At 39.8% G+C, this 19,145-nt stretch overlaps 2 protein-coding genes across 2 annotated transcripts in view; both read right to left on the bottom strand.

The window, feature by feature from the left end:
* Positions 1 to 12,609, bottom strand: part of fez1 (fasciculation and elongation protein zeta 1 (zygin I)) — a 16,450-nt gene extending 3,841 nt beyond the window's left edge. The window contains exons 1-6 of the mRNA XM_035665879.1: positions 12,303 to 12,609; positions 8,980 to 9,334; positions 5,405 to 5,492; positions 3,685 to 3,771; positions 2,900 to 3,065; positions 567 to 880 (exon numbers count right to left, since the gene is read on the bottom strand). Coding sequence (XP_035521772.1) covers positions 567 to 880; positions 2,900 to 3,065; positions 3,685 to 3,771; positions 5,405 to 5,492; positions 8,980 to 9,305 — 981 coding nt within the window. The 5' untranslated portion in view covers positions 9,306 to 9,334; positions 12,303 to 12,609. The remainder of the gene's footprint in view (positions 1 to 566; positions 881 to 2,899; positions 3,066 to 3,684; positions 3,772 to 5,404; positions 5,493 to 8,979; positions 9,335 to 12,302) is intronic.
* A 5,399-nt stretch (positions 12,610 to 18,008) lies between these two features.
* Positions 18,009 to 19,145, bottom strand: part of cfap58 (cilia and flagella associated protein 58) — a 10,967-nt gene continuing 9,830 nt past the window's right edge. The window contains exon 18 of the mRNA XM_035666049.1: positions 18,009 to 18,835. Coding sequence (XP_035521942.1) covers positions 18,724 to 18,835 — 112 coding nt within the window. The 3' untranslated portion in view covers positions 18,009 to 18,723. The remainder of the gene's footprint in view (positions 18,836 to 19,145) is intronic.

The raw sequence follows: 19,145 nt of genomic DNA, 5'->3' as shown, positions 1-19,145 counted from the left end.
AAATTTCAGTCCTCTCGGACCCACGGTGCAAACATGCAATAAAAAAAATTGTGAATTTGAGCTTGACCATCAATGAACTGTAAAAGCACTACAGGCTTTTTTTGTTTTAAGGCATTTTAGTGTGTGTTTGGCTGCATTTACGTCAGTATTAACATCCATATTTGCATGATCAGGTGTATCGCTTCTTAATGTATTAATAAAAAGATGTATGCTAAAGATTATAACATAATTTTGAGTAATTGTAACTAGTATTAGTTTACTAGTAGAGTTGGCTACCTTATTTTTTGCTGAGCTTATCGATCTCCTAGAAATCTGACCTGTGAACTGTGCTTATGAGCTCTCCTTCTGGCAGAGTGTCTCGAGGGTTCAGTCCATGAGCTGACTGCGTAATCAGCTGCTGAACACACACAGATTGCGGCTGCAAACGCAATGAAACCTGCAGCCATTTTCCTAGTGAATGGCCCAATGTGGCATAATTGACTCTAGAGTAAGGACACTGATGAAAGCACAAATTGGTAGAACTCTTGGGTGAAAGCATTCAAGGCCATCCCCTCCTTGCATCTCACCTTGACAGGCATGCTCCCTGTCTTCTCCGTGGGACCCACGGAGACAGTATTCCCTCCGTTCACAGATGCCACCCCGCCCCCCTGCAGGCTCAGGGCCTTGTCCCGGCGCCGACGTTTGCTGCTGTCTCGCTGCTCCTTCTGCCTGTTCTGCACCTCCATCAGGGCCGTGATGAATGTGTTCTTCACCTCTTTCTCAAACTCCAGCTCTTCACGCCGAGCCAGCTGGCTGACCAGCTCCTCTGAGTACTCGCGGATGGCGGCCTCCACCCGTTGCAGCAGCTCGACAAGAGCTGAGCTGGGCATCAGGCTCAGGCCTGCAGAACAGGCAGTGGGGGGAGAGAGAGACATTTTCGCTTTATTTTGGGCAGAAGTATCTTTTCTTACCTATAGGTTCAGGCATAAGGCTAAAGCATATAAAGTGAAACTGTGTGAAAAAGTAAGATTTAAAGCAACTCAAAAGGTTTGATTGACAAACTAAAAAATGTGTCCCGAATCAGACTTTATTGTAACGAGGGATGGGACAATAAACAATATTTTCACATATTGCAATAAAAAACACTCAAGATACATTTATTATTGGGAATGTCCATAATCGGGATAATCGTAAATATTCTCACATGACTTGAGAAAGCTGCCTAGCTCTCCAGCACACAGTCCTATATTGATTTTCTGATTTATTTTGAACAAGGGGACAAGGGGGAGCTCACATCTTTCCAGTTATTTCAAAATCCTAAACGTGTCACCATAGCTGAGGGCTTGGCTGGACCAGTGGATCCCCATAAAAACAGTTAAACCGGATGTGTGGAAATAGTATAGATTCCAAAATAGACAACAGATGAGAGGTCTATCTGTGATTAAATAAATGTGTGTTTTTTTAACAAAATACAAGTGTTTCCAGTATGTGTTATTGCCATTTTAAAAGTATGAAGTATATTTTCATGATGACCGTGAAAATATTGTGTATCTCAATTATTTTGGCCAAGATGATCGTGACATGAACATTTCATGTCGTCCAATGCCTAATAAAAACCAAATAGTATTACTATTTAAAATAGTATTACTATTTGGTTCCTGTGATACTGCACCAATATCATTAATTTACAAAAAAAGCAGCTGATTCTGGCTTTTTTACATCATCAGTGGTTCCCAACTCTTTGTACTTGTGACCCTTTAGGAAGAAAGCAGTATCTTTGTCACATATTGAATGTTAATGAATTTTGTTTTTTTTTTATAGAGCATGTATTATGTAGCATTTTGTCAAGTTTTAGGCATGGATGAGGGTATTACTATTTTTCCTCTATATGTCACTTATTATGCAAATTTATTTTGTGTATATCTTCATGTAGACTGGTAAGTCTTTTTCTAACTGACTGTTTCCAGGCTTGGGCAGTCATATTACTATTTTCAGCTTGTGACACAGCTCTCAGCTTTCAAATTCAAAGCCAGGCTACAAGGTATTTCACAGGTGCACATTAAGAACAACAGGGAAGGGTTAAACATATAGAGAAAGAAGCCAGAAAACTTAAAAACATTGAACAGTTACATATCTAAAACATAGATGTAAAAACAAACAGCATTATTATTACTACTGTGTTCATGTACACAGCTGTGTGAGTGAAAAGGTGGTCTGCCTCAAACATGTTGTGATCCCATTTCCACTGCGGTCAGGGCAAATGAATGTGACTCAGACAGAGGAACCACATGGATCACCAATATGTTCGGCGATGGGGCACCTTATGGCACAGAACACCTTGTCTTCTTGAACTCTCACCTGCTGAAATGAGATGACTAATCTAACCATGTGGATTACTAAATCAGAACCTGACGTGTGTGGGGGTGTGACATGTTGTCATGTCCTGGTGAGTTGGTTAGCTGAGGTGAACATGCTAACTGACTCATATCTCTCCAATCTCTCTCTATGATTTGAAGACTAAAAGTCATGTAAACAACTTTTACATATGATGGATATATATTGCAATTTCTCCTTCTATAAATAGGGATGATAATATTTTTTATGTCCAGCCTAATGCAAGGACTCATTTGCGAGAGGTCTCCCCTTATTATTGATTCTTAGTGACATGCTTGAAGGAGAAATATTAATTGGATCCTAAAAGGGTATTTACGTTAGAAAGACTGATCACCCTGCTGGCAAACTAAGCAGTTTATTTTGACAGAAAAGAGTCACTTTTACATAAGCAAGTCCACAAGGAGCGATGTTTTGACAGGAATGTAGCCTGTTCACATCCCAGACCAGCCCACAACAACTGCAGCCGAAGTGTCAGTTGGGAAGTTGCATTAATTAGAACAGTAACATGAATTATTTCCAGTTTTACCTTCATAGGAGCAGTTGTTGTTGGAGGCCTGTGACAGCTGCCTGATCTCCTCCAGCAGAGAGGGGTTGGTCCTGGAGGAGCAGTGGCTGCTCTCCTCTTCATCCTCTTCCTCAGTTTCGCCAGGATCCGGAGAGTTCTCCATCATCTCGACTATCTCCTCAATGACCTTGACATACATGAGGTGAGTTTTATTGGACATGTTAAGAGGCATTCCCAAAACACATAGTGTCTTTGAAGGTAACATCTACACACATCTACATTGTTCATCCATCATGTAAAGATGAGTAGGATAGTAGAAGGAACTGGAACTAGCAATGCAAATATTGTCTCTGGGGTTCCTCAGGAGTCTATTATTGGTCCTCTGCTGTTTTCTATCTCACTTTGTTTTCGATGATACAATATGCAGATATATTTGTCCATAAATTAATCAGACAATAGGCTAGAAATTTTGAAGGTATTGCTAGGCCTTTACCTCTCCCATATTGTTGACCTTTTCACTCAATACACTCCCACTTGTAGTCTATGGTTTGCTGACCGAAAAAAACTAAAGTATCTGAATGGAAAAGACAAATTCCTTTTTTAAAACCTAAAAGAATATTAAGGTAATTCCAAAAACAAAATAACTAAGCAAAAAGGCATGATGTATGAAAAGTTGCAGGTGAAAGATGGAAAGCACCCACGCACCATTCTGAGATGAGTGTCATATTACACCCTGTGTTCTTTTTCTCATTATCAAAAACAGGACACAGACAAACTGCTGTTTGATCTTACACACACACACACACCTGATCAGCTGTGATGAGAGGCTCTTCATTCAGGCAGTTGGCGTTGTCATTCTTCTCATTCATTTCCTCCTCCTCTTTTTCGTGGATCTGCAGAATATGAGATGAAACATAAGAACCAAACAGATGGCTGCTATGGTATATCTTACTAAGAAAAAGGAGGGTTTCTTATCAAGAGTCATAAACTGTCTATTTGCATTGGAAGTAGTGATTAGTCTGGGACTGCACTCATTTGAAAGTGTCATGCTTAAATATTTTAAAAAACAATGTACTATTCCATTTGTAAAAGTGTTTATTTAGTGTTTAAATATTTATTTATGCATTTGCAATATTTGACTTAGATACAGTTTTGATAGTGAAGTGAATTTTTAAGTAAAAAAATCTGTGACATTGGCTCTAGGGATGGCAGTGTTGATATATCAGGCTAGACTTGTACCGACATTCATGGTCCCCTGATGATGTATTCTATTGACTTTAGTAAATTTTCCTCTAGCGCCACCATGAGGTTGACATTTGTGGTTTTGTGTGAAATGCCTAGACAACCATTGGAAGGGTTGTCAGAAAATGTGGTACAGTCATGTTCCTCTGATTGACAGATCATTCTCAGTGAGTCTGTCCAGCTCAACGTATGAAACTCAGCTCAAACTGTCAAACTAGGCAGTGCTGATCTAATATGAATCAAGATGTCCTTACTGTGTTGACTATTTCTTCCCTAAAATCTTTTCAGAAACATATTTAAGTGTACACTAGAATGTGTGTCATCAGATGAGCCACCATTGTTTCCTGCTATGGACTAGTCAAAAAAACTGAAGACAGGATCTTGCTGAACATGAATAACCCTCTCCCTCTGGGGCATAAACATCTTCTCTGGCTTTGACCAGCCAAAACATGGCCTAGACTGCTAAGTGCCTGCTGACCAGTTGTATGTGACAGCCAATTAAGGGAGGGGAGGAAGACCTCTGCTGAATGGCAAACCAGTCAAGGTTGGTCAAGCGTGTCTTCAACTGTCAGCATGAGATTAGCCTCAGAAAGAATGAGCCAGTTAGCTCCTTAGTCTGGTATATCAAAATGAAAATAACGACACATTGTGTACTTTTCTTTACAGCCTAAAACCATAAAAACGGAATCATCCTGTAAACTAGTGGGACACACTTTAGTGAACATTTATTCAACCATTTGTAGCCAGTAGAAAAATACAGATAAGTACTACATATCCCTCCTCCTCTGAAAAATAGAAGGGAAATATGGAAGTGACTGTGAAAGCAATTTTCTGGGGTTGTGAGCATGTTTTCTGGGTCAGATTTAATAATACTGAGCTCATTTGACCATAAAATGGGTAAATAACCATTATAGTAGATCACAGAATCAGTGTTAATTTGTGATTAACACTTTTAAGACACAGTTTCATAGCACCCACATAATACCACCCTGTACAGGATGTTGATTTAATAACATAGTTTTAGCAATGGTACTAAATTTCTCCCAAAGATAATTAGTACATGTAAACCAAATAGAAAAGGAAGTCAGAATAAGGAATAAACAGGAATAGGGAACTACATTTAAATAACATCTTTTGTCAGAAATTCACCATAAATGCAAAGGCAAAGGCTATAAAAAAATAAAATTACATTCACATTTCCAAACTACAAAACAAAATGTACTTTAAAAAAAAAAAGCTTAATAGCACATTGCCCAAACAGAAAGATGCGGAGTGAACATGTACCTCCTGGTCACAAAGATTGCCGTTGAGTCCCTCTGAGTCGGAACCGTCCCAGGTGGAGATGTAGTTGTCAGTTAGAGCGTCCCACACACTGCAAAACAACACACAGACACATACATGCACACATGTAAGGGCAGCTTTCAAGTACCACAGAAACAAGCATCAAATCACTATTTTTGGCCTTAGCCCTAAAGTCTGTCTGCTATTTTAAGCTGCACACAGTGTAGTTAGACAGTTATATAACAGCATTAAACTAGAGTTTGGTGTGTTCTTTTATCTCCCTGGTTACAAGGCGGTCTACTCAGCCCTGTCTTCAGCAGCCTGCAACTCAGTCAATATTTCAAAGTGGCAAGTTAATGATGGTGGTCAATATGGCGAGCTGGAGGCAGAGGAACAATGCACAACAGGAAAAAAACACAGCTTACTACTCAGTAAAAGGTATCCTTAGCAGAGATTTAGATAAAGCTCCTCACATCATTGTGCCAGTGGTCTCTGACTGTAGCCCAGTGCTAGCGTCTGTCTGAGGAAGAATGACATCAAACTGGGAGAGAAGTCTCCTTTGTGTCTTTTTCCATCCTCCACTCAGAGGTTGGCTCAGGCCTGTTCCCCTGCTCCCAGTGGCACTGCCCACACCCGGACACACAGTGGACACCATTCAGCTAACGGCTTACCTCACCAGCACACCATGTCTGCATGCAATGGCTGCATGCAACAGCACATAAACAGGGTCAAAGTTTCAATACACTTTTTTATTTTATTTATTTATTCATTTTATGGAGAGGTCTGTATTGCTTGCTTTTTAATGTGTTGTTGAAGCAGTTTGTGTGAAACAGTGCTATGGAAATGGCAATGTGTGGTTTTACAGGGTGCAAACAATTTTTTGGCTGGGAGCAATGCTGGTAAGCCATTTTGTATTAATTTCAATTCAATTCAATTCAATTTTATTTGTATAGCGCCAGTTCATATCAGAAGTTATCTCAGGACACTTTTCAGATAGAGCAGGTCTAGACCGAACTCCTTTTAACATTTACAGAGACCAAACAGTACCACCATGACAAGCACTTGCGACAGGGATTAAACATTTATACTTTGGACGAGCCAGCATACAAATGATGAAATACACATTTAACATGAATCCAACATAGTATTAGCAAAGATACTTTTTTTTTTTTAAAGAAATTAATAAAATTACATAACATTGATGATAGGCTACCCATGAAACCTTGTTCAATCATGTGAGCTAAATGTAGCATAACATCCATATCCATAACATAACGGCAAACTATTTAGCTACGCATTATTGAAACTACTCCTGTTTACTCTTTTTTTACCTTCCTGTTTTAACCTCTTATTTTTATATAAGCCCTTCTATGGACAGGTGTTGTGAGTGAGCATTCGCTATAAACACTATTACTTGCATCGGATAGCTGTTTTCAGCCTGACTATGTTTGTTGTATATGTCCCTATCAAATAAACAATAAGTAAATAAATAAAGATGGTCTCCTCATCTGAGTGTATTTCAAACTCTTCCTTCATTAAATGAATCTGAAAAACTAAAGGAACTAAAAACTCACCTCATTAAAAGACGTTTTCGAAAAATCTAATCAGTAATAACAGCAGTGCAAACAGCCCACTCACAGCTCATACTGCACGCATAACACAGGGACACAGTTTAGTCGTCTGGCCAGCAGGAACTGGAACTCCGTGTTACAAAGCTGTCCTGCTGTGTCAGTTGGCCCACAGCCACTGAGGAGAAATCATTCTGTTTAATATTCTACTTCTCCATCAGCTCACTCATATCTGCGATTCTAATCAGTCAACTGCAGGGGTTACTGTGGGCCAGAAAGTGTGACAGACTGTTTTAAACCGAATATATCTGTGTCTGTAAAATTCTCCTGTTTTAAATGAGTCACTTTATGTTTTCCTATATGCCATAACACAACACGAAGTCCTCAGTGTGAGAGCTGTCTTGGTGTCTATTAATAGTTTTCTATGTCTAAGTGACACTAAGGTGATTCAATCTGTAGTGAATGAGACTCACTTCACAGCATGGATTATTGTTGTTATTGTAGGAGGAGGAACAATGAGACGTTGTTAATGGGACAAAAACTGAAAAAGAGGTGGGGAACAGTGTGTATCTGACCTCACTGTGTCTATACTGGTTTCCTTATCTGTGCCACAACAAATCAGTTTATGGCATTAGGCTTGTGCCTTGGTCATAACATGCAGATTAGTGTAGCACTGCAGAACTCACATCCACTCACAGCCCTGTGTCCTGAGCTCAATTATCATCCAACGCATTTCTAACAGAAATCTAATGTTTGCAAAATCATGTTATTCATATCCAAAAATTCCCCTCTTACACCTACAGTGGGACTATTTTTAGCATGATTCATATCCACACGGGGCCAGGACGTGCGTGTTTCCGCCTCAGAGCCCCTTAGCAAAAGGAGGAGGATCAGGCAGTCAGCTGGTGGAGAGACAGAGACAGACCGACGGAGCCAACTGAGGCGTACGACGCTGCACATTGAATAATTCAGTGTGCAGCCTGACTGGTGCTGGTGGTGCTGCTGGGGAGGGTGGGGTCACCCAGCTGATTGACTGGTTGTTTGGGATGCTACGGTCTGCATGTGGTAATATTTTGGCTGTTGTCATGTGTTTGGCTGCTGAGCCACTGTTAATGGCCTTCAGAGTGTGTTGTGACTGGCGTTATGGCAGGATAATAGTAGGCTTGTGTGTAACTAACATAAAGAAGGAGGAATAGGTTCTATTTTATGTGTAAGGCTGGAATTATAACATAAATTTGAGGGGACACATACCCCCAGTATTGAGACATGCTTAAAATGCAACCCCTCCGATATTGGATGGGGGACATACCTAATCATAACAAATTGGCATTATTATTACCACTGGATATTACGGCCTACTGTAATTCTGTGTGTGGTTTGTCCATGTGGTGTTGCTGTACTTCAGCAGACTGCTGTGTACTGCTACAATCAATATGAACAACTTGCTGTCTCTCTATTTCATTACTTTCAAATGTATTCAAAAGTGGAAAATTAGAATGTAATATGAGTGTTAGGTAGGCTGTCAACTGTAATAGTGTTTGTAGTGTTATGGAAAATGAAAAGGAGCAAATATTGTCAGTGAAGACCGAATAATGACATCGCTGCAGTCTAATGCCAATGTACAAACTCCTGTTGGCCTCCACCTTATTGAAGGCTACTGTTTCAGATACTTTCTGTATATTAAAATTGTTGTAACATACTGTAGGATGCTGTTTGGAATAGGGCTGTATGATATGCTAAAAAAAGTCATATTGCGATTATTTTGACAGATATTGTGATATGATTTACGTTTAATGGGAATTATCTATTTTTAAACAAGATTTGACATCTCTGCAGCACTACAGTACTTCATTATAATGCTATGCATATGCATAGTTTGGAATGTCAAGTTATCTCTATTTTTAACCCAAAAATACTGACGCAAATGCTTTTTGATGGAAGTCTATAATGCCACATGAGCATTTCTAGAAAGTGGACCTCGTGCCTTAATTGTCAAACTATACTACTCACTCTTCGTCCTGCAGCCTCTCCTCATCCTCCTGGTTGTGCGACTGGTTGCGTATGGGCGCTAGGCCCTCCGTCTTGGTGTTGTAGTTGTGGAAGCAGACATTGAGCTTCTCGTCAAACTCGTTGACCAGATCCTCCATAGACTTGAAGCTCATCATCTCGGAGAAGTTCTCCAGTTCAGAGAAGTCCTCGCGGGTGATGGAGGCCAGGGGGATGGTGGTGGTGGTGGAGTAAGAGGAGTGGGTGAGCGTCGGGTGGTCCAGATCGTCCATACGGCAAGGCCGGAGGTCATCGAACTCCTCATCCAAACACACAAGAGGGGCCTCCATGGTGTCCCCCGTTTGTTAGTCTCTGAGCCCTGCACAAAAAGAGTGGCAGTGATTTAGTTAATGCATCGAGTTTGCTAAATCAGCACAATGTCCTAGGTTTCATCAGCATCTTTTAAACGAGGAAAGGCCACCACTGCAGCAAACATGTTAATAAGTCGGTAATCAGACAGAGCACAAAGGTCCATCTCTGTCCCCATCTGCTAGATTTACCAATACCCCAGAAGGATTTATCTGCCATCTCTTAAATCATTCCTGCCTCACCTCATGGGCACCATGCTGTCTAGACAAAGAGGAGATGGAGGTAGATGTGCCAGAAGGGGACCAGGTCCCAAAGGGAACCCAACCAGTTGGCTTTACTGGTAAACCACAGTTAATTAAGCAACTCTACTGGGATTTACCTGATTTACATGATCTTTGGACACTATATCACAATAAGGCTCACTTTGTTTGGTACTAAATGAGTATATGGGTGTAAAAATTTATCATTCATCATTATAATGCTGCTCTGAGGAAGATTTAATGAGAAGTACAAGCACGTATATCCATTGTAAAAATGAATATACTCATAAGGATACATTTGTACAGCACAAAATAGCACTTTTGGAGTTCTGGGACAGACTTTTAGAAAATGACTCCAAAATATATTTGCTAGGTAAAAAAGCTAAATGTAGCATTTTACAAAGAGATAGGGAATCAGGAAGCCTGATCTCCAGATTTCAAGTTTTATTTTTGGTCTTTTAATTTTCATTTTATTTCCTCCCTTGTGTATTTGGTTTAGCCTGCCATTTAAGGCAGCTTGGCACACCATTGATGAGAAACCGCTTACAAGATGTGGTATATTCAAATGTTCCCTTCAAAATCCCTCTAAATTTAGTGGAATTGTGTTCAATCAGTTCTATTCCCAGAAAGATATGAAGTCACTACAAAGTTATCATTCTCACTTTCTTCTGTTCAATAATACCAGATAATTAACATCTGAAAATACTTTTTCTTTACCGCAGTGCATTGACAAAGCAACTCATACACTTTCAGATATGTTTCAAAGGGGTGAAATCGGCACATTCCAAGATCTAAAAAACTGTTTTGATTTACCGGGTTCTCCTTTGTTTATTTATTTAGAATAGACCTTTTTCACAGCAGCCATTTTGACTTGAAATAGTAGGGTAAACACAGGTGTTACCAGTGACATCAATCAAGGTTCTGTTCCATTTATTGTAGCAGAGGCTTTCTAGTGAGCCAACATGCACAGTAGCAGCACCCTGACTCTGTTTGACCTGAATGGAACACATTGGTAACACCTGTGTTCACCCTATTCCATATCAAAATGGCTGCTGTAAAATAGGTCTACTGGTGCATTATAAATGTGTTCACAGAGCATATTCTACTCCTCTTATGTTATACCAAATTAAGTTCTTAGCGTAGTGTAGTGTGAGTCATGGTACAAATATTATCTCATGGTTTGGGAATGGAAAATAAGTCTCTATGTTTTGGAAAACAGTAAGCATGGATATATCTTATATTATATAGGAGAATAAGCCTTGTTTCCAAACTGCCCTACTCCCAAATGACGATGGGTTAGGTTGTGGTCGTTTCTTTGTAGATTTAATCAAATTATCATTAGAGAGAAAGCAGGTAACAGTAACTGTAGAAAAACATGCTTAAAAAGATATGGATCTAATAAAGTCACACAAGGGCCATCAGTAATTGAAAAATCAGCAGCATCAGAAGCAGCGTTCATTGTAACACTGCAGTCAGACTTTAGGGAGAAGTTGTGCCTCGGCCAGGTTGTCAGACGCAGTGTAATTACAGTAGTGAGGCCTAAATTTCATCCTCTGTGCTTTGCTGGACCGTGGCCTGCCTGGCCTAAGTGGGTGAGTACAGAGGAGTCCATTTAAAAACCAGCTTGTGCAAGCCTCTTCTTTCTCATCACACCACTCAGCAAAGTGCTGCTCCGTCAACAGCCGGATATTGTTTTTCAGGATCTCTCCTCCCTGTACTGCTGTGGGTTTTTTGTTTGCATCTGCTTGGACTTCAGCTCTCACACTTATTTCTAATTCCTCCACAAAATAAAAGCTATGGAAAACATCCTCGCAGCAGAGGAATGAATCACCCACTTTTATGTGACAGTGACTGACAGCTTGTGTCTGTCAATAGACCCAATTAAGGTCATTTGGTCGACTCAAATAAGGAGCATGGAAATTAGTAGCTGACTCTAACCTTGCCACAGCGACTCTTTGCAGGAGACGCTGATGGTTGAAAATTTGGCAGGGAGAAAAATCACGAAAGCAATTTCCTAATAGCACTTTCCTGTCATGCTGAAGCCTTTAAATGTACTGCCAGGTTAGTTCAGCTAGATGGATGTGGAAAACTCTGGAATATTTCTCTGAAATTACAGCATCCACACTGGTGCTGACAGCAGTATGGACGGTGTGAGAGGTGCAGGTACCGAATGTCCGCACAGTGTGTGTTTGGGGTGTGTGTCAGCCTTTTTTGTGTGTGACCTTCATACAGAGTGGTGGTAGTCTCAGGTGTGTCTCCACAAGCACGCAGGTATGAAAAGAGCTTTAATGCAATGGAGCCCCATTTTCCTGTGGGAGGGATTTCCACAGCCATGCGACAAAGCATTTCTTTTCCATTTTGTGACTCCAAGCAGGAATTTAAACCATATTTGTATGGAAAATAGCTGTCAAATCATTCCAATTCTTTCCCCACATATACATAACTGGCAATGGATTCCACTTCCAAATCAATTCTCAGGCCGCTGTGGCAGAAATAGAAATCAAGCAAGTGCATGTCATCAGCTCATCAGAGGGAGAAAAAAGAGGAAAGTGGGGGAGGGAGAGGAGTAGCAAGCAGAGAGGAAGGAGAGAAGGAGGAAACCATGGTTACAAGGCGAGGATGGAGGAAAGATGATGCACAGTGAGTACCTCTGAGAGGACGGGAAATGGAAGAATGAACAGTGGGGTGATAGGTACAGCGAGTAGGAAGGCAGATCACCTGCAGTGGATGTTGTTGTGGCTCAGTGTGCAGGCAGGATCTGCTCAGACGAGGAGAATCTGTGCCTAAGCCTCCCTCCGCTGCAAAATCCACCGATGAGCAGCAGCAGTCATTCCAGGGTGAAAGAGAGAGGGTGAAACAATCAGGGAGGTGAAGATGGCAATGTGGTCCGAGCTTTTGGTCTGTATCCCTTCCCTCACCCGTTAGCCCGCAGCCACCCTTATCTGTCCTCCCACAGCCCGTTGTTTTCCAATCAATAGGCAGCCAGCCCAGCTCACACAGAGCCTGCGCACTGCCGGGCCTCTGACGATATCAGCTCACCCCCTCCCTTTCTTCCCTCACTATCCTCTCTCTCTCCCTTTGTCCCTGCCTCCTCCCTCCCTCCCCACACGCCTTAATTCCCCAATATTCATGAGGAGAGAAGGAGGAGGAGCAGGAGGATTGGGGGAAGGAGATGTAGCAAGGTAGCACATTGTTTCTCTGTCTACCTTATACACGAAATCCTGTTTACACTGTCACCAGCTTCAGGGTTAAAAGAAGTGCTGCAAACAACATGAGACTAAGCAGTTTCAAACTTTTGATCAGACAACAAGCTAATGGCAAGAATACATTGTTTTCAGTGTTGCAGCGCATCCTGGAAAACGTGCAAATTCAAAGACCAGTTTTCCAGTCATGGAAACACCTGGGAAATAATTTGAGTGCAGTTCAAATGACTCTTCATTTGCAGTTGGTTATAAAAGTGTGTTTGAGGAATTAATAGCAGGATTATTAACAAGCTTTTAATACCTAGTATACAGCCTATCACACATTTCCATAATGCTTTTGGCCTTCCAATCCCTAACTAACCCATCTATAAAGGTATATTCAAAGTAAGGATTATTGGCAACAGGCAATTTAATGACATATAAAGAGAATCTCCTGTACTGATTGCTTTTCATTACATCATTTAATTTCACAGGCAGTTCTCAGATCATATGCAAACACAGCAAATGAACTACAACCAATATTGGACATTTGAAAATAAAAACCACAAAGCAATGATCCACTTGAAATAAATGCAGTATAAGACAATACAGAAAAAATAAAAATTCCAAATCGTCATGAACTTGATCTCAACCCCTCTCTCCTTCACAGCCGTGCTTCAAAATCTGGATAATCCCTGTTTTCAATCTGTGGTTGGGGTTTAGTGCTCCTGTCTAAAAGCTTTGGCCGTGTGAGTGTAAACACACACGCTCACATAAGAGTTCACATGTTGTTATCACACCCAGAGTGCACGCAGACAGGGAAATATTATAACACGGCTGTCTTTGAGGTCTGGAACATCCAGCTGCCAGATATGAGCAGATTTGACAGATTACGTTTTTACAGCCTGATTTTGGGTTTGAGAGAACTGACAAAATAAGCAGTCAGTGTTCAGTGATGACTTTAGACTTGATTTTAAACAGTGTTGTGATGTTTTTTGTATTTATTCCTGTACTGTACACTTAAAAATCTGTTCTTTCTAAAAACAAAATCTCAGTGAACAAGCATGTTATCATCCTTCCAAAATAGATCCTGTAATTTTAGAAACTGGCAAACTGATCCAACAGGCGAAGACAAAGAGAGAAGCTGCAGACAGATTCAGATTCACTGAACACGTGACGTCAGCACACGAGAGGTGCTGTCCCTACCTGCTGTACACTGTAAAAAAATAACCTCTCGTATCAGAGAACCTCTCGCTCACTCATTTCATCATCATCAGTGTGAAACAAACATCATGACCAACAAACACCAACTTCATTAGTCTCTGCAAACAGCTGCTTCTTTCACCACACAACAAGAAAAAGGGAGAAAAGGAAGAAAAGAGATCTGTCCCGTCAGAGGCCTCCCATTACTACGGCAACATGGCTCCCAAAGCCCAGCATTGCACAGACGCTGGTTGCCATGGTTACACCGTAACTGTGCTGGCAAAGGAGTTACTCCACAAGCAGCAGAGGGGAGGAAGACAGAGAGAACTTTAACTTTGTAAACCAGAGTTGTGCTGGCTTTATTTGAGGGGGTAGGACACAGTGTATGGCAGACTGATTTTGATGATTTTAGCTTAAAGCCCCCTCCTCTCAACAATCAGTGTTTCTTGTTGTTCCTACAGTGTGCTGTTGAATGATGTATATGGCAGAGTTTGACTCTTAGAAGGGATGTTTTTTCACATTCATCTGCTGAAGAGTGGGAAAGTTTCTCTGTGCTCAATGGAAAATTGATTTTAAAGGGCGGGGCCTACCAGCATGATTTGTGACATCACAAATAGTTTAGGAAGTCAGTACAGGGTTCCAGGGTATGCAACTTGTTACAGTGTGGTGATGTAGAAACTGAAGCACCAGTGCACCATACACAGGGGCGGAGCAGACGGTTGTAAGGACGTCCTAAAACCTAGGGGGCATGTTTGAGATTTTTTTTTTAATTTACAGCAGGTTACATGCACTATTTTTCAAAGCAGGTTTGAGATAATAGAATGCCTAAAAATCTGCATATTTGGGAAATCATGATAGTTTCTCAGAAAAAAAAACATCCATCCAATTGTTCTCCATCTGTCTTCATCATTCTTAAACCAGAACAAAAGAAATGTTGAGGTTAACAAATTTTTCTCAAATCAAAAGATGCCAAAATTGAACTGAGAATGGACTTTACAGTGAAGTAGGAGGACATCTTGTGTCCAACAGCAAAACTTTTAGAAATGAACAACATTTGCATATTCAGAGATTCTGGAAGTTTTAATGAGGTAGAAGGAGGAGATGACTTTTTAAGAATTTTAAGGTTAAAATGTAAAATTTTTGCATATTGAAAAAACATTTTAAAAAAAACATACCAGACTATTTGTATATGTCTTAATACATGTCTGGGATCTTTAACAAGAGCAAAGTATTCATTCATAAGCTATAACTACTGTACATACAGCAAGACATCTTTGTGAATGGTACCAGTAAGGTTATTATGGCAATGGCTGCACATTGATATTTGATGTGCTGTATATTTCTCTTTATATTTGCCGTGGCATTTTGATTAAAATCTTAGCATTGTTTACATTGGTCATGGTGAACATATGCATACAAAAAATTATGTGAATATCAGTCGTCTTTAAACACTGCCTGCTGCATAATTTGGAAAAACTTCAGCAGCTGAATGCACTGATTACACCTTCAACCTGCTAATGAGCTTACAATACACAATTCTTAATATAGCACATTGCTGCACTTAAGATAAAATGTAAAAACACGTATTTTCATCCATGTACTCTAAGTAAACCATTTGGAATGCATTTTTGTATAGTCAGTCTGTATTTTGCTGACATCTAGTGATGATTCCTGGGACATCATGTAAATCACCTATTCAAGAGATGTATTTAAACTTTGCCATGTGATATCTCATTTTACATAATAAGATAGTGTTATCAGAAGTGATGCAGAGAATATAGCATTTACTCTTGACCCCTATAGGTGCTCTCACTATGTCCCATTACTGCAGTGGTTCTCAACCTTGGTGGGTCGGGACCCCCAGAGGTTGCCAAAGCCTCACAGGGGGTCACAAAGCCTTCTTAATTTTGAGAGGCCTATATCTCACAGGATACAGGCAATAGTATAATAGAACAATGGTCAACCATCAGGCAGAAGAAAACCTTGAATTTGTCAAAAAAGAATTATGTATTAAGTATGTCTGACTGATAATAAAAAAACATATAATACAGAGAATTGTATGTAAAGTTCCTAAGAATATCAGAAAACCTCATCTGTGATCAATATTCACAGGAAATAATCTGCTCAGAATTCATGCAAATCTCTGGTTTTACCCTGACTTCCTGCAGTTATTGTGTTCACTGTTTGGGTTCATTGTACACTTTATCAGCTGTTCTCTACTGTTACTGTTATTGTATATTCATTGAATATAATATATCATCAGTTTACTCAATGAAAAGGGGTCCAATAAGGAAAAAGGCTGGGAACCACTGCCTTACTGTGAGACTGTGGACCATCCATGGTGGCTCAACAGTAGAGGGCACTGATGCAGTGGGATGAGCGTGTTGAAAAAGAGAGTTCATCCAGTTTGTGCCTGTTTGCTTCAGATGACTGCAAGATCATTTTAATGAAAACATCCCGTTCCATCCCTGCATACAACAAGAACACTCTGTAAGAGGCTCTGAGTGGGGAAAGTTCATTAACAGCTATTATACCTGACACTGCTGAGCACGATAAAGTGACAGATAAAGTTTTATATTGAGAAATGTTTAATCTGTTACTTCAATTTGCTCAGCCAATCAGTTTGTAATCCTCTTTTTTAAATCAGCCAGCAGAGAGACTCATCATTCCCATAATGAACATAATAATGATCAAAGTCAGAGAACTGTTGGTAGTGTGCTGTCTGGGGCCAGATCATTATTTTACGATAACAGATGAGATTTCTATATCTCCTGCTGCAGGAACTAGCCGACCCTATCCATCTGTTTGCTTTTCCACCCCATTTGAAATGCAAAGTTTTGTCTTAAATATCAGATAAACCCACAAAATCTCCACAATAAACATGACTTCTTTATTAAATCTCTTCATACTGCAGTCACAATGTTTCTGAACAGCACATGTTTTAGGATTTTTGGATTAAATATTAAGATATGTGCTTATTGGTAAAAGAAGGAAAGTAAAGTTTATTCACAGTGTACCTTTCTGATGCGGTTTCCCTTAAAGTGCTTTACAAGTCGATAAAAACAAAGCAAATGACACAGTTTACACAATGAGACAATTAAAGACACGCAAGTGACAGGCCCGCTCATCCCAATGTCTAAAGGAGGAAGGTAACAGAAAGCTGATCTGGCAGAACGTACGTTCTGAGGGGTTTAAAAATATCTTGATCTAACCTGGCTCTGTGGAGAAACATAAGCATCAGGGATCAATACACTTTGAGAAGAACAAGAAATGCTCTTCTCGTTTTTTCTTTTCATTTTTTGCATTCAAGTGAGAAACTGAATGTTTGGATATTGAACTGAAGTGTAGGATTTATTTAACTGAGTAGCTGAGCCACTGGTTGAATGGTCAAATGAAAAAGCAACTTAACCTCAGACCTGTAATGGTGGTGTGGCTTTAGAACCTCAACAATAGAAGACATTTCAACAGCAGTATGCTGAATCATTACAATTTCACAATGCGCATGACATCCTCTTAATACAATTCAGTAATGAGTTATCATATGTATCACCAGCAGCTCTATCCTTTTGACAGTATGTCTGCTCAGCAATATCTTTTCTGCAGAATGAGCTTGCTTTTATAAATACATTTTCCTTCCCACAGGCCCATTACTAAACAGGCATAAGACACATGCAGTACGTGCTTTACATGGTGACTCCTCTCATTTGAGAAAATGTGGCCCTGCATATTGAATATAAATTGAGTCATTTGGAATTTGTTGAGAGGGAACCTGTTGCTGCTGGATGTGTATTTTTACACCACAATGCTAAATAATGTTCTTCTGTAGCACTGGTTAAACAGCCTACACTGTAAAACCTGATAAGTTTATTTAATTCACAAAAATTTTGAAACTGATGACATCGAACATTTTAAGTAAAATTTACTTAATTTTGTAAGTTAAAAAAACATTATTGATCAAGTACGTTTAGTAATTTTATCTGACACTGACGTCATTTTGACATTTTTATTTGTACCGTGAAAACAAAATACCAAGTAAAAAGTATCAGGAATTTTTTTTTTAACATACAAATTAAAACAGTGTCAAAATTGAAGCTGCTTCATCAAGAATTCTTGATGAACAACTGATGTAATCCGTTTCAACAATCTTTTTTAGTTAACATAACTTATTGAATTAGAGTGTAGTTTAGACCTCAAAAGACAGGAAGGTTCCTAGCAAATGTTTCATATGCCTAAGATGCCTAATTATACATTACCATACCATGACTGTTTGATGATGCGTGTCAACACATTAGTACTTGTACTTAATAGAAGGTATAGAAAAAAACCTGCTTTGAGGTTTCCTTTGTGCTTTACCATTTTTGATTGTGATGCAGAGTTACTGTAGTCTGCTTGGAATGAGAGAAAGGTATGAATAACTGATTGTTGAACATTCAGTAGTGAGAGACAACAGACTGATTTTGAAAATGCTCTAAGCTGCAAAGAAAGAGAACATGATAGGGATTTAATGTGTTGTTCAAGATTAATAATGTATATACTGATCAAAAATATTTCCTAGAACATGACAGCAGTCCTGTGTCAGACACCCCTCTGTTTGCACAAATGAAATTAGCCTTATTAATGATCATTATTTGGTGATTTAGGTCATGATTGTTTAGTGGTAAAATACATGGTGTTTGAAAACCTTTGACCTTTGTCAAGTTATGTGGTAATAGGTATTTTTGAGTGGATTATAAATAATTCCCTTAAAAGAGCCATTATCTTCTCACAGGATTGTCGATCCTGAAGCCTCCTCCAGTGAAGTGAGGTTTGCTGCTCAGCTGGGGCAGAGGTTCCAGGTGTTCCACCTTGGTCTTGGTCCTCTGCTCACTGATGATGAGACACACAGAGCTCCAGCACATCAGAGAATCAACACAGCTATCTCTGACTGCTACAGTTCACTGTCCCTGCATAAGGTAAATTGTGGCTTTTGTACCTAGTGTTAAAGGGCCAGGGTGTAGGATTCAGAGGCATCTAGTGATTGTAGATTGCAACCACAAAACACAAAAGGTCAGTGTTTGATTTGTACGTTCTAGGCTACTCTAGAAACATGGAGGTGCAACATGGCAGCCTCCTCCTCCCTCTGTAGATAAAAACAGCTCATTCTAAGGTAACGAAAACACAATGATTCTTATACTCA

The sequence above is a fragment of the Morone saxatilis genome, unplaced genomic scaffold, assembly GCF_004916995.1.
Source record: "Morone saxatilis isolate NCDOM2014 unplaced genomic scaffold, NCSU_SB_2.0 Contig20, whole genome shotgun sequence".
In the NCBI taxonomy this organism is placed as follows: domain Eukaryota; kingdom Metazoa; phylum Chordata; class Actinopteri; family Moronidae; genus Morone; species Morone saxatilis.
The sequence above is the reverse complement of the archived record's forward strand: the minus strand, read 5'-3'. Positions and strand labels throughout refer to the sequence as shown.